At 37.5% G+C, this 14692-nt stretch overlaps 1 protein-coding gene across 7 annotated transcripts in view; it reads right to left on the reverse strand.

The window, feature by feature from the left end:
* The window catches only part of ESR1 (estrogen receptor 1), a 189718-nt gene that overhangs the window by 165758 nt on the left and 9268 nt on the right, over positions 1 to 14692 (reverse strand). For 4 of the 7 annotated variants that reach the window (XM_083830464.1, XM_083830470.1, XM_083830471.1 and 1 more), the window contains exon 1: positions 1277 to 1350. The exons of 2 other annotated variants lie outside the window; for them this stretch is intronic. In XM_083830464.1, the coding sequence (XP_083686590.1) occupies positions 1277 to 1301 (25 nt within the window). In that variant the 5' untranslated portion in view covers positions 1302 to 1350. Of the gene's footprint in view, positions 1 to 1276; positions 1481 to 14692 lie in introns of those variants that run through there. One more of the 7 variants, XM_083830465.1, reaches the window with a different exon arrangement.

A 14692-nucleotide genomic window follows, 5' to 3' on the forward strand; every position in this document is an offset into this window, starting at 1 on the left:
ATTTCATCCAACTAGCATAACAAAGGTGTTTTTTTCTAATAAGCTCCTCAGACAAGTATTTACACATGGATGCTGTTGTGCCTCTGACACTTCAGGACAAGGAGTGTTTATATTGCAGCAAACCAGAAAATAATTTGGAACATACAATTTTCCTTCATCTCTTGTGATGAGGGGAGGAGCTGCACTGATAAGTTAACATGCCTCACCGGTCCTTCTTGTACTTCAGTGTAAACATTAAGTAAATTTTTTCTGTAACCAATGGATTTTTAGGAGGAAAAAAAAATAAGAAAAAGATTTCAAATGGATGTCTAATGCATGGTCATTAGGGTATAGATGAGTAACACACAGAGAAAATAAAGAAATGTGTGATAATGGTCTCTGCACCTGCAAAGGATACAAGTTCCAAGCCAGAGGCCATGATGGGAAATCATGAGATCCCAACTTATTTCAACAGGTCTTTCCCACAAACATTTATTCTTAATTAAAAAAAAATAAATAAATTAGACAAAAACTCTACTCACTATGAATTACCAGGTAAACTTTACCTATAAAGTTTAGACACTGTATTAAAAAAAAAAGAATGACAACACTAACTCTAACAGGAACAACCTCTGAAATAAAAAGCATATGACAAATCTCAATGAACACAATTTAAATATCATACAGGATAATTATGGCTCAGCATCGGCTGAGATCAAAATACAGTATTTCACTTCATTCATAAGCTCCCCAGAAAATGATACAATGCCTTGTGTACCTGACTGCCCTTTAATTGAATTAAATCCTTTCACTAAGTACCAGCCAACTTGCCAAGACGTGACCGTGTGATTTCAGATCATTTTGTTTACTATTTTCCTTCCACCAAAATAATCAATTGTGGCTGGCGAGGGCGAATCACTTCATTCTTTCAGAACTGCAGATTGGGATTTTTGACCCTACCTAAAGCACAAATTAAATAAAATACTACTACACTTGCAATATTCCCTATTCAACTTAAAATGAACTTTAGGCAGTGCTTGGAATGCATTTCTTTTGTTTTATGTTGCTTTTTTAGGCTTCTCAACTACATTGCAGGATACAGGAAAAAAAGGAACATAGTAAGAAAAAGTAACGTTAGGCAAAGAGGAAAAAAAAATCAAAACCAAAAAAAAAACAACTTCTAAGCATTTCCATAGACATCACTAGGTGTGCCCCGCAAAGTTTTGGGTAAAAGCAGCGTTTAAAAGTGTGTGTGAGCGACAGAAACTGGCAGAAGCTAGGAGTTTTTGTCACTTACATTTATCCCAGAAGGTTGTTGCCATTACTTCGGCAGCGCTCTCACTGGCTGGGAGGATCACGTGACATGGGGAACTAAAATAGAAAAGTCTCAGTAGCGAGGAAACTGAACCAGAAGCACATTTGCAAGAAAACACGTATCACGAGCATAATAACACCCCCTTAGCAGTGAAAGGTGATAAATTTAGAAGGAAACCTATCCTGTATTCAAAACACGCTGCCTTGCACAGTGCAGCCTGGCATCAGTCCCCAGTTCGACATACGGGAAGTGTTTTCTGCTATAAATCTCAGTCCATGTCTATACATAGCTAAACCTGGTAACTGCTCTAATAAATCTCAACAAATTACCAAACCCTAAAAGAAAATCTGATCTATTAAATTTAAAAATAAACTTCCAGTGCTGGAACATTTTCGTCTTCAGGCTGAGGTTTTTACAGTTGTTTGTGTCTACAAGAGAAGCAATTTTTTTAAAAGCATATGCTCTTAAGGTAATTGGGAGAGCTGTAAACATGTTGGAAGATTGCTTTCGATTCTTTTATAAGTAAGTAATATGGTCGCAGAGCTATAAACTACTAAAGCATGGACCATAAACCTGCAAATTCTAAATAAAGAGAAGGCTTGAGTAATCCAAGACAAAGGCTGCACAGATGAATTAGTGACCAAATGCAGGTTCTATACAATGATATAATATTATTCTGGTTTCAAGTTTGCTTTTTAATCGTCACCATCAGAATAGCAGTTCTTTCCATTTCTCCATTTCATAAACCTCTAGAAAAAAGTTCCAGCACAACCTGTTTGGATTACAGGAAATACATATTACCTTTTGCACAGTTAACTTTTTCACCATTTACTGTTTTGTTTTAAATCAGATTATTCCTGTTTTATATAATGTCAAGCATTCCTTGTTTCTAACGCATGTCAGGACAGCGTAGAAGGAGACTTTACGAAAAGATGCAAACAGCAACATGAAGGAGACAGCGATCAAGGAAAAGAGAAATGTGTTGTACATATTAACAGGACAAGGGCAGGAAATAATTTATTGCTCTACTCCCTAAAGTCAATCTTGCTCTTATAAGACAAAATATTGTAATGACCACCCTTTGAAAGAAAATGGCTTGCAAGGGCTGTTAAATTAAAACAGAAGTAGAGAACACAATGCAAAGCCCGTCATAGCAGACTCCCACTGTGCAATAAAAATGGAAATAATACAGAGAGGAAACAATAAACCAAATTATTCTCCTTGTATTGAAATAATACAAAGATAATTCTTCTTAATAGTAAAATCTCAAATTAAATTCCCCCCCCAAATTATACTTTTTTATCAACCTACATACACACACACACACACACACATATATATATACAAAATCAGAGAATATTTTCAATCAAGACCGAAACTTCGAAACCACATAACCAAGATCTATTTTATTCTACAGCATACCCCAAGACTTACACTGAATATTTCACAGAGTACTGAATATTTCACAGAGTATTTTCACAGAGGTACTAGTTCATGTACGATAGAGTAACACTAAAATGTTGCTCTTATGTTCCCTGATTCTATTGAAAGTTGTGAAAGGAAACATGAACATTGACTCAGAGTCAATAGACGAAGCACAACAGAACAACATACCTAAGCTGTTGCCATTGATTAATTACTAAATCTGAAAGATTCAGAGCCTATTTTTTCCTTGAAAAAAAAATACATTTTGAAGCCTGTAGTACATATTGGTGTGCACATAGATCCAGGTATTCTACCAGGTACACATTATTTTTATTACTGTGTTCTCAGGAAAAGCTTTGCATGACTTTAATTGTGCCATTAAGAAGATAACGTGGCAGAACTGAACGCACTGGAAGGTTTCTATTGATTGCAATAACAGAAGTGTTGGGATACTGGAATTAATACAGTAAACAGTGGATTCTGCCATAGATCTTAAAAAATGACTCAAAAAAATGGTTTGTTGTATACTCTTCACTGATTTAAGAGGCCTGGATGAAAAATTATCTTAAGTCAATTTTAAAAGTAATAATGGCACGCTATAACATATTTTAGAGAAAGTCTAGATAAGCACTAATACCCTTCTCAGGGTATTGTTGCAGTGCATCCCAAACACATTGCAAATCATCTCAGCAACACCTTTGTTGTCAAACACATACCTTGTTTTACATCTTTTATTTTAGATATTTTCTCACATTTCACTTTTCAACTTGAAAGATGCAAAACATACGGAGGAGGAAATGCAACAGCATTCCACCATAGATAATTTAATGGACAGAAATATATGCAAAACAAACCTACAGGCAAAGGTAATGAATCAAGGGCTAAAGGAATGCCAAAGTAGGGAAAGAAATACACCCTTGTGGGGGGAAAAGCATGACAAGGAAGAAGTACATCATCTCCAGAATAAAGAGCCTTAGGTGAAAAACCAAAAGAGTGTCAGTAAATCTTGGAGCCTAATACAAAGTGGGCAAAACCAGGAACAGAGCAGAGTATCTTTTTGTACAGCTGGAACCATGGCACCAGGTCTGGTATTCCACATGCCTCCTTCCCCTGCTTTTATTAATATGGATGTATATAGGCAGTAATGAATTGCTAATTTAGGCATTCATCAAAGGAGCAATTTGACAAAGACAGCATTTCAATACTCAATCCACTTATTTACTCAGGTACTGTCCAATACATATCTATTACTTTATAACATTTCTATTGAAAGTATGATAGAGATGAACACATTTGGCGGTCTCATACTTGACCTGCCTTGACAGCACATTCTGATTTTCCAAAAATCAGTTCATAGCTAAAGAATACAGTTGCAAGTAGAGTGCAGACAAGTTTTACTGACTTAAATTGGTAGAAACATGCATCTGTATTCTTCCTTCTTGTTAGACCTAACTTTGGTCTTGAGCCAGGAGAAAACAAGTAATCTTCTTCAAGCTCGGGGTTCACTTATGCCCAGAGGCATGACTAGCTTGAACCTGTTACATGAGAGTCTCTTTATAAATTAATAGAATAATTAGCAAGCAAAACAGCAAGGACAGCAGTCTATTCCACATCTGTTTTAAAACACACTATTTTGTCCATTTTTTCACAATACTAATATACCCTCAAACAAGTTTTCTTCACCAGCACCAAATTTTAATCTTACTGCTATTGCGAAGTTCCAATATGTTCTAAAAGTGCAGTTTTCAGTAAAATTTATGTGAATTTTCAGAAAAAAATGTACACAATTTGATTTACATGTTCATATACTTCCTTACGCACTTAGATTATTTCCAAAACAGGAGTAAATTATATCACTCTTTCAATCTCTCTTCTGTAGCTGTAATCCACAACCATTTGAACTAACTCTAGTAATCCTGGTGCTAAAATTGGCCTTTAAGAGCATAAATATAAGCCTCCGCAACAGATGGCCCCCTAATTTATTTCAACTCACCACACACATCCCTGCAAATTTACTAATATCTAGTGATAAATCTGTTCAAAGCACTAACATACATATTGTACACACAAGCTGTTCTCCTGGAAAACACAATCCTCATGTAAGATATTTAAACACATTTAATGACCTTCTATAATTGAGGATATCAAGTAGTGGTACAAAGCTAAAAGATCATATCCCCTGACTCCTAGAAAAAAATAAAATCCAAACAGTTTTAATTGAATAACAAAATCTAATCCTCCTACTCTAAGGATGACTGCTTTGACTAAAGACTTTTTTTTCTTGTTTAAAATTAATTCTAAATTCTCATCCCTAGCAAATAAAACAACCCCTAATAGAAACACAAACACTAATTGAGAAATTTTGTGCTGCAAGTGAGAAGAGCATGGAAATACAAGGCATTTCGTAATCTGTTCACATACAAAATACTTCATGCATCTGAGACAACGGCTTTGCCACCAGCTTTCAGATATCATTCTCAATAAACAATTCTGTTTTTTGCAGTCTTTACTTCTGCTAAGAGAAATAGCAGAAAGCAGAGGAATGTCAGGTTATATAGCTTTATCTGACACGTGCTGTCTCAGCCATCAGTATGTCACAACTACTATCTATTCCACCAATTTATTGCAAAGTCTTGAGACAAAAAATTCATATTATTTTTGCAGACTGCTACTAGGATATTTTTCAATTTAAACAAATTAAGCAAAATAAAATGATACATATGCTATAAGTGGTTTAAATGAGATTTTAATTTGGGGTTATTCTGATACTATGCAATTCTGTGAGGCATTTTGCTAGAGTAACAAAATGCAAATTAAGTCTCTTTTATAAGGAAAGTCGTCATCTAGTTCTGTACTGTCACCTAATATTACTAGTCAATTTAAATTCCATGCAGCTGGAATTTATCCTTTACTACAATACCAAAAATGTATGTTCAGAAAAACATTATTGTAAGAGTATGCAACATGCAACTACACAACTAGGAGTCTACTCAGTGATCAATAGCACTGAAACTGAAAAAAATTTACAGTAAACCTCAGGCTGCAACAGACTTTTTCAAATAAAATATCTTTGTGATTGAATTAGGTTCTTCCTAGATGACCATCAAATGTGTTATTTTGGACTCATATTTCCGATATGTCATTCAATAACAAACTCATTGTCATCACTATCACCATCTGTTCAAGAAAGCTCAGGATTTATATGAACAAATTAATTCCTAGAAACATAATATTAGAAATGGTTTAAATCAAAAAGTTAAACAAACTATCTTTCTTGTTACAGCTGTAGAACATTAAGATTGACAAAGTCCATTCAAGTCAAGACAGATTCCCTTTTCCCTTATTGGGCTCGAGAGTATCCAGAAACACTACACAAATATACATATATATTTATATATATTTGTCCCCTATATATATAACTAAGATCATGGGGGCCTAATAGCAAATCAGAAATACATACTGGCTTTAACAATGGTATCTGACCTAGGTGAATCTACTGTATGGACTTCACATCTGAAGTGTCCAGCTACAGAGTATTTTTTTCTTTAGAACAAGACTACTTCAAACCAGAATCAATTTAATTGTCTCCCAAGGGGATATGATTAGACATTAACTGTGGAAATTTTTCCTGGCATTGAACTGATATCCCAGGAAATACAACCCTATTTGATTTAGCAAATCTAGAAATTATTTTACAATTTCTATTTTATAATGTAAAAATCCTAGGGGTCGACCCAGTTAAAAGACACTAGTGATTTTCCTTTTTTTTTTTTTTTTTGTACTTCAACATCTGAGAATGCAATCAGACACAGATGAAATAGATCTATTTTCATAAAGATATAAACATACAATCTTTTGAAGGAATACAGGAGAGAAAGTCTACAAAGCTGAGCAACCGAAAATATTACAGTGTAAACATACATTACAGAACCAAGCTAGGGAATCTGTAACATTCTCAAAATAAGTTATAGCAAGGAATGCTTTTATTTCTATGAAATACTCAAAATAAATTTGAGAAAGTGGTAAAAACAAACAAGCAAAAAAAAAATGCCTTCCATTTCATGAGTAAAGACCAGTTTAAAATTTGAATACAAAGATGATCTGTCTTCATTAAATTTTATACTACCCTTGTGTACATGTATCTTTCTAATATCAGGATCTACCTAGTCAAGAAGCCAAGAAGTTGAAACCTGCATTGCTGACCTCCGGCCAAAAACTGATGTAATGAGTAACAGGTTAGGAATAAATCAAGGAGGCCATTTCTGCTGTTTCAAACCTACATGGTACTATGGGCCATCTCTAATCAAAAGAAACATTTTCAGAGGTCAGACTGGTAAATACAATAAAGGAATTGTCAGACATTAAAGAACATATATTACAAGTGCATATGTATGGTTGGATAAAAAAATATTGGAAGAGAAAATGTAAGGACAGAAATTAATATATGCAGATAAAGGTTCACAGGGATGTATTAAAAAGACACAGTTTCTGTCAGTCATTATGTTTGCTATATTATTACCTGTGCAAATTTTCCCGATGATTACTACAGCTGTAGAGACATGCTTGAAGAAGTACTATTCAGGTCAGGTGCTGATAAAAGGACAGGCACAGCAACAAAGACATTTAGCACAAATTACAAAATCTGCTTTGGGGGTCTGGATACACACTAAATATTTAAGAACAAGTAGGTTGCATGTTGCCATGACTGCACGTAGTCAAGCAGTTTAAAGTTACCTAACAACATAGTCTGCAATCCCAAATTTCAGTACATTGTAGATGTATCCTAAGCAATCTACTCACTCACACGCAGTGTCCAACTTTAGTGAAGAACTTGAGGAGCTTTACAGAAAGATCCTATAGAAAACGCAATATATATGACTGTACTGTGATTTTCTAAGATCTATCAGAGAGACTAAACAAAACCAATTTGCAAAGATTATGCAAAGAATATCACTGGTGCGGATTAGATCGTAATCTTCTACCTTCCTCAGACATATGGTAGGCAAAATGTATGTGAAGACCTTTTTTTTTTTTTATCTCTGACAATAATATACAGTGAACAAAAACATTTTCCCTCTAATTTTCTAACAAGAAAGGAAGAAAGAAAGGAAAAAAGTTGTCTGTTCTTAGGGATCAAGTACAGGACATTTCAGTCCAAAAGGTGATTGGTTTGGAAAGTAATAAGAAAATGTTAGAAAGATAAGAGATTTAATAGCATCTTAATTTGAGCAGGCATCAGAATTGCCAGTTAAACAATACTGATACTAATCTACACAAGCCAGTGAATTAATAAAGGAAAACTAAATTTTGTTTTCACATAATCGTTTTCAGTTGAAACTTAAATAAAGATCAAATTTGATTACCTACAACTTTATATTGGTAGCATAATTTAATAACAGTGATAGTGTAAATTTTGTGGCTACTTCTTGAAAAAAGTGTAGTGAAGTCAAGGGAAAACAGAACTGTACAAGTATATCTCTTTTTATGATTTGCTGTGAGATGGAGTTGAGCAAGAAAAGAAGAGGGAAGATCAAGAGAGATGAAAAAGGGATGGACTACATGCTTGGTAGGAAAAGTTAAAAGAAAAGCAAAAGAAATTCCCTTCTCTCCTTTGCCTTCACTTTTCCAACTTTTCCTTTAGTTATGAACACATGAAAGCACTGAAAATGTGTGAGAAAAAGCTACAGATCGTCAACAACATTTTGTTGGACATAAAGGAAGTGGTTAGTGTCAAATATTTTAAACAGGAAAACTTACTGTTTAAATATCATTAACAAAATGTAAAATGAAAGCTGGTTTACTATCAAAACATCAAAATATTTTATCATGCAAATAACAAAGTTTCTTTTTTTTCCATAATGCTTTTTCAAGTTTTCATTTTAACTGGAAAAAGTGGTGGAACTGGGATGAATTTTTAAAATATTTCTTGAGAAGCCAAATGAACTTTTTTTCCAAGAATTTCATCCTTCTCCTAATGTACCAGCTAGCTCATTCTAGGTACAGTGGGACTGCAGATCAGACACAGAATTAAAGCATTTCATATTAAAACATGCATGCCATTAGCCTAGAACAGTGTACAGTGAGATGATCCTTGCAGAAGTTGGTCATCTCACAGTCTGAAAACAAACACAAACCACTCAGAAATAAAACAGCACATCAGCAGTAAAGCACACAACTTAGACTGCATATTTAGAAAAGGGGAATTGTCACTACTCATTGACGTCAACAGGTAGGTCAAAAGGAGTTTCTGTTATTGTTATAATTATTTTACTTCACCTCATGGAATCAATATTTTGAGGACAAGATCTATTTAAAAAGACAGATAGTTTCACCTTCCAAAAGAATATGATCAAAATAAATACACCAACACATTTTGTAACCTCCAACACGTAACATAATCTTCAACATTTAGAAGAAGAAGCTTAGGTTTTAATTATTTTGACTGTCACAGAATGACACGCATTTATAAAACATGTATTTACCTGTTGATGGGTTGTGCAGGAGTCCCCAGCTTCTTTTCTTTCTTTCCCAGTATTCCTGGTAGTGCTCACCAGCTCCTCTGCCCTCATAGTCAGGGCAGGATGTGCACAGTGGCCAGGTCACCCAACCAGATGGAATTGTCCTCATCTACCTGGGCCATTTGATATTCCAGCTGAGGCTGAGTTTTCAACAGCAGCCCATACCTCCTTCCTTGGCATAGAGGGGTGTACTGACTCTACCACTCAAGAACCATATAATTTTCAGCCCTATTGTTATTATATCATGGAATTGGGTTATTAAAGGAAAAGGAAGAGTCTGCAGACAAAGAACAGTAAGAAGATTGATGGAGAAAAATGTGGTGCCTAGATTTTCAGTGGAGGAACCGAGTAAACAGTGAAAAGGGAAAGCTCCCCTCCCTCTCTTTTTTCTCATCTCCTTCCAGAACTTCATTCACATTTGTTGAATCTAAACTTGACCAGCTGATACATTGCTTTTGCCTCTCACTAATTACTTATGGACTCTTCAGAAGGATGGATGAGCTCTGATGCACGCTGGCACAGGTGTTACAGTACACAGACTAATTCCACAACTTGCCATGCAAACCGACCAGAAAAACTCTACCTCGCTACTAAAAGCAGAGATTTCTATGACTACTGTGAGGAAAACTATAACAGAGGAAATATATGCTATCAGCCAGAAACACAGCTGAGGCAACAACTACTCTCCTAAATGGGATGAGGAGTCAAATGGGCATAGATAGCCAGAAACCAGTAGACATCTGTATTTGTGAATCTTCAGTACGCATAGCATTGCCAGCTTCATCTGCTCCCCATCTGTTTAGTAAGACAGGCTACTAGGAACATAAAGCTCAAAATCTCTACCTTTATCTTCCACAGTACCAGTGCTCTGTGCTCTGGACATCAGTATCTGAACCTTTGGGGCAGAAGCAAGAAAAGCTAAATGTACAAGAGATGAAGTTCCTGTACAGCCAATCTAAGACAGCAGAATAAACTCCTAAAAAAGACTACGCTCTCATTGCTCAAGCCAGACTCTCTTTGTCATGATTAAATCTGACCGGTATACTGGCAGTCAGATGATGCCATGAAATCGTTCTACCACACCTTTCCTCTTGACAGACTGAAACTATGTAGTTCATCTTCCCTTTGATTGCCAACTGCTGAGCTTGCCCCATATACACCTTCTTGCCTGGTTCCCAAGAAAGCAGGCTTCCAGTTGGACACCAGTGATGTGCCTTGCCATTGCAACCCTCACAAGTAAGTCACCTCCAGAAGCACTGCTGGAGAGAAAATCTTGTTCATTGTACTTAGGGAAATTAAGGCAACAGGGCATAGATAGGGTAAGCCATGCTGTGTCAACTTGCCCAGCAGCAAGTTTCCAACACTGTCCAGAGGTCTAGGGAAGAGAAAAAAAAGGTAAGCAACCATGGCATTTCTCCCCACACTTGCCCAGTTTCCAGCTATTTTCATTTATGGAGACTTCCTGAGCCAGATGCAGCTTCTGTAAACCACATACAAAACGTGTGTATGCCATCAGGAAGGTTATTTGAGGAAAAAGAACAGGAATCCAAGGACTTCCCTCTCAGCTGTAGCTTAACATGCTGTATTTTCAGTAAACACATTCTTGAGAAAAATCTACAAAAAGCCAAAATCTAACAGAGAAACATGGAAGATAAATAAAACAAGGATCTTCTGTCCTGTTCTCAATCCCATTTGCAGAACAATTTAATACAAATTATCTATCAGCAAATTTATCCTTAAAGGCACTTTTTATATTTTAATACATCTTTGTATTTTAACACATATTTATATTTTAATACTTTTTTTTGCAGTTGCTGTTAACAATGGAAGAAAAGTCTAACACCTCCAGATATACAAGATGGGAATTTAGAAAAAGAACTGGCTATAGTTTTTAATGTTAATCTTAAAAAAAAAAAAAATCATAAAAATATGAATAGAAAAAAATATATATGTTGACAAATTTACAGGGACATGCACACAGATTTTTAAACTTGTGGGACTGTGCACTCTTCAAGCAGTAGGAAGAAGTCACTGTGAAGAAGCAGTGAATGTTTCTTTAACATGCAAGCCAAGAACATTCTTTGAATCTTGAGCATCTAAGTAGGGGTATTGCTCCTGGAAAAGAAAGCAATCCTTCTTCTTCATTTGTACTTCTGTGTCTGAAGTAAAAGTGAATTGAAGGAAAAGAAAAAAAAAAAAAAAAAAGCGTAGTAGGCTTATTAAGTTCTAATAGTTTAATTCACACTACCTCAGCATAATAGCCACCTTACTCCAGTTTATTACAAATCTCTGTCCAAGTAGCAGTCGCAACGGGCTGCTGAGTGATAAACTGACACAGTGAAGCACAATTCAGGTGTATTTACTCAATCAACAACCATCCTGACTCACTTATCTTTACACAGCAATCTACCAGAGGCAGTTAATCCTTTGATGGCATGCCACCTCAACCATCACACTGACCATTCACTCAAATCTTTGAGAAAAAAAAAAAAATCTGTTATTTGCTTTTAACACCTAGCCTCATAGCAAAATTGCCTGAAAGCTTCTCAGAAACATGGGCAACAGAGCTCTGCAAACACAAGTATAAACGTAGTCAGATGTGCAGGGGGAGGGAGGAGAAAGAAAGGGTTAAGGCAAAGGGGGAGAAGCTGAGGTAGATCCCTAATAACCAGACTTGCTGGCCTGTGACTGCCAAAATAGTGAGGTGAGCCTGGAGAGCTGCAAGAACTTCCTCCAGCAGTAGCCCCTGTCCACTCACTCATTTGCTCCTTGTGGGTGGCAGTAGCAGCTCCTGCACTTGCAGGGCTCTGGCACGGGCAGAGCTAGCAGTATGGCTGCAGGTCACCACCAAAACCTACAGCTAAACTCAACATAAAAGGTAGGAAAAGCCCAACAATTAAATTCCCAGGAAATTTAAGGAGAAACAGAAAAGGGAACTGTTAAGTCAGCCCTCATGGGAAGATAGGAAATTTTAGAAGTACAGCCTCATCGGTTATAGTCAGGTGTAGAGCCTATTGGAGCTGCATTTACTGGGACATAAACTCAAAACTGCTCTCTTATTTATTCACACAGGTTTACTCTACAGACCAGCCAGATGCCCACCCTTATGGTCTAGATTGTTAAATACAGAATTTGGAAATACTGTCTTTGAAATCTCACTTACTGGAGCACCAGGCTCTTTCTCCAATACTATCATAGTTTATATAGCACACAGGCCAAAGAGCAAGATGAATGCACTCAGCAAGCGCAGTTAGACGATGTAACTCTGTCCTTATGCCCTGCTTGTTTCACGTCAAGCATATTTCTTACCTTAAACTGCTACTTCAAACAAACACCACATTCTTCCTGTTCCCAATTATTTATTCTGCCAATTCTAAGTATCCAAAAGCCAGGTCTTATTTCAAAAACAGCATGATCTGTGTTGGGGATTTATTTTTTTTTACTTCATATTTTTACCTTTTGGGAAAAAATTTCCAACTTTTCTTTGCAGCTGTGAGGAGCAGAAACTCATCTTAAACGAACAGGGAGTGTAATGTGATCTTTTTTAAGATAACTCTTTTTTTCATCATTAAAAAAAATCCCCATATTGTGGAACCTGCAATAAAATCATGAGGTAGCTCATAAAAGAGCACACTCCATGTCTGCCCCATGCCAGAAGTCCTATCTCACAGAATCACAGAATCATTTAGGTTGGAAGAGACCTCCATGATCACCTAGTCCAACCCATGACCTAACACTAACAAGTCCTCCATTAAACCATATCACTAAGCTCTACACCTACCTCCCCACCTCACTACAGCCTCCTTTAAGGTACCTGTAGAGAGCAATGATGTCTCCCCCGAGCCTCCTCCAGACTAAACAACCCCTCAGCCGCTCCTCACAGGACTTGTGTGCCAGGCCCTTCACCAGCTTCGTAGCCCTTCTCTGGGCATACTCCAGGGCCTCAATGTCCTTCTTGTAGTGAGGGGCCCAAAACTGAACACAGTACTTGAGGTGCAGCCTCACCTGAGACAAGTACAGGGTGACAATCACTTCCCTAGTCCTGCTGGCCACACTGTTTCTGATACAAGATACCTCTTCCAGGCAGCTTTCCAACCACTCATCTCCCAGCCTGTAGCGCTGCTTGGGGTTGTTGTGCCCCAGGTGCAGGACCCGGCACTTGGCCTTGTTGAACCTCATACAGTTGGCCTCAACCCGTAGGTCCAGCCTATCCAGATCTTCCTGCAGACCCTTCCTACCATGAAGCACAATTCCCTTGTGCTTCCCACAACCATTCCTCCCTTCTAGTCCCTCTGCCCCACAGCCTCCCATCTCAGGCTCATTCCCAAACTGCATTCCTCAAACTCCTCATCTACTCACTTTGCTCTTCCTCACCTTTCCAATACTGCCTTTTTGTTTCCTTCCACCACATACCCTCGCTCAGTTTTATCTCCAGAGCTATCAGCCTGGCGAAGGTGCTAGTTTCTGCTCACCCCACACCACCCCGGCCTGAGCGGCCTCCTCCCTGCTCCGAGGCTCCTGTGGAAGAGGGAGCAAAGCAAACCCAGCCAGCCCTTGCCCTCTGCCTCTGGGCCCCCAAGCCTGCCCAACTCCTCCCTGACCAGCGCTCCCAGGCAGTTTCTACACCCCTGGCAGGTCCTCCAGGCCAGACCCCCAGCGACCATAATGCCCACCATATGTCTGGACCATGCAGACAGCACATCAGTGCTCACTTTGCTGGCACATCTGGGCTAACGTCCCAGAGGAGAGGGCATTTCGAGGTAGATCCCAAGGCAGTGCTTCTCTGGATTTCAGCGGGAGCAAGGAATTCCTTCTGCATGGGGGGATTCCCTCAAAGCACAAAACTTCATCTAGCTGACAATCTGGTAAGTGCACTGTACAATCCTGTATCACAGCCTGGATAAAATTAGGGATTAACTTAAATTTAATCAATCGATTTGTATTAATTTAAATTTATTTTTAATTAAAGTATTTAATATTGATTAGCAATTCAGAGTTAGACTGCGCATCAACAAGGATGTCCAAACCCAAGCTGATATCCATGCCTGAGCAATAAGAAAGATGTGTTGTCCAAAGTGATCAAAAGAGGAATCAAACGTGACGTGTGGAGAAGGAAGAGGAAAGGGAAGAAGGAGAATTAAAAGAGTTCTGGTTTAGCTCTGTTTACTTTGAGCTGATGGTCAAACATGAATGAGAAATGTGCCAAGATTTTGGACTAAGCGGAAAGGAGAAAGAGCTGAAAGGAAAAAAAAAAAAAAAATCAGTGCTCTGGGCTACTCCCCTTCCTTCCAGTCCCACATTTGTCACTCCAAAATAGTGACAAAGAGGAAAGAATTAATTGCATGGGCAGGAAGGTGCAGACAAGCTCTAACAAAGTTGAATGGTACAGGAGAAAATGTATGGGTTATTGCCAGAATTAAGGACTTATATAAATATATTTAGATTTTATCCAAAT

This window comes from Anser anser (genome assembly GCF_964211835.1).
Source record: "Anser anser genome assembly, chromosome: 3".
Classification (NCBI taxonomy): domain Eukaryota; kingdom Metazoa; phylum Chordata; class Aves; order Anseriformes; family Anatidae; genus Anser; species Anser anser.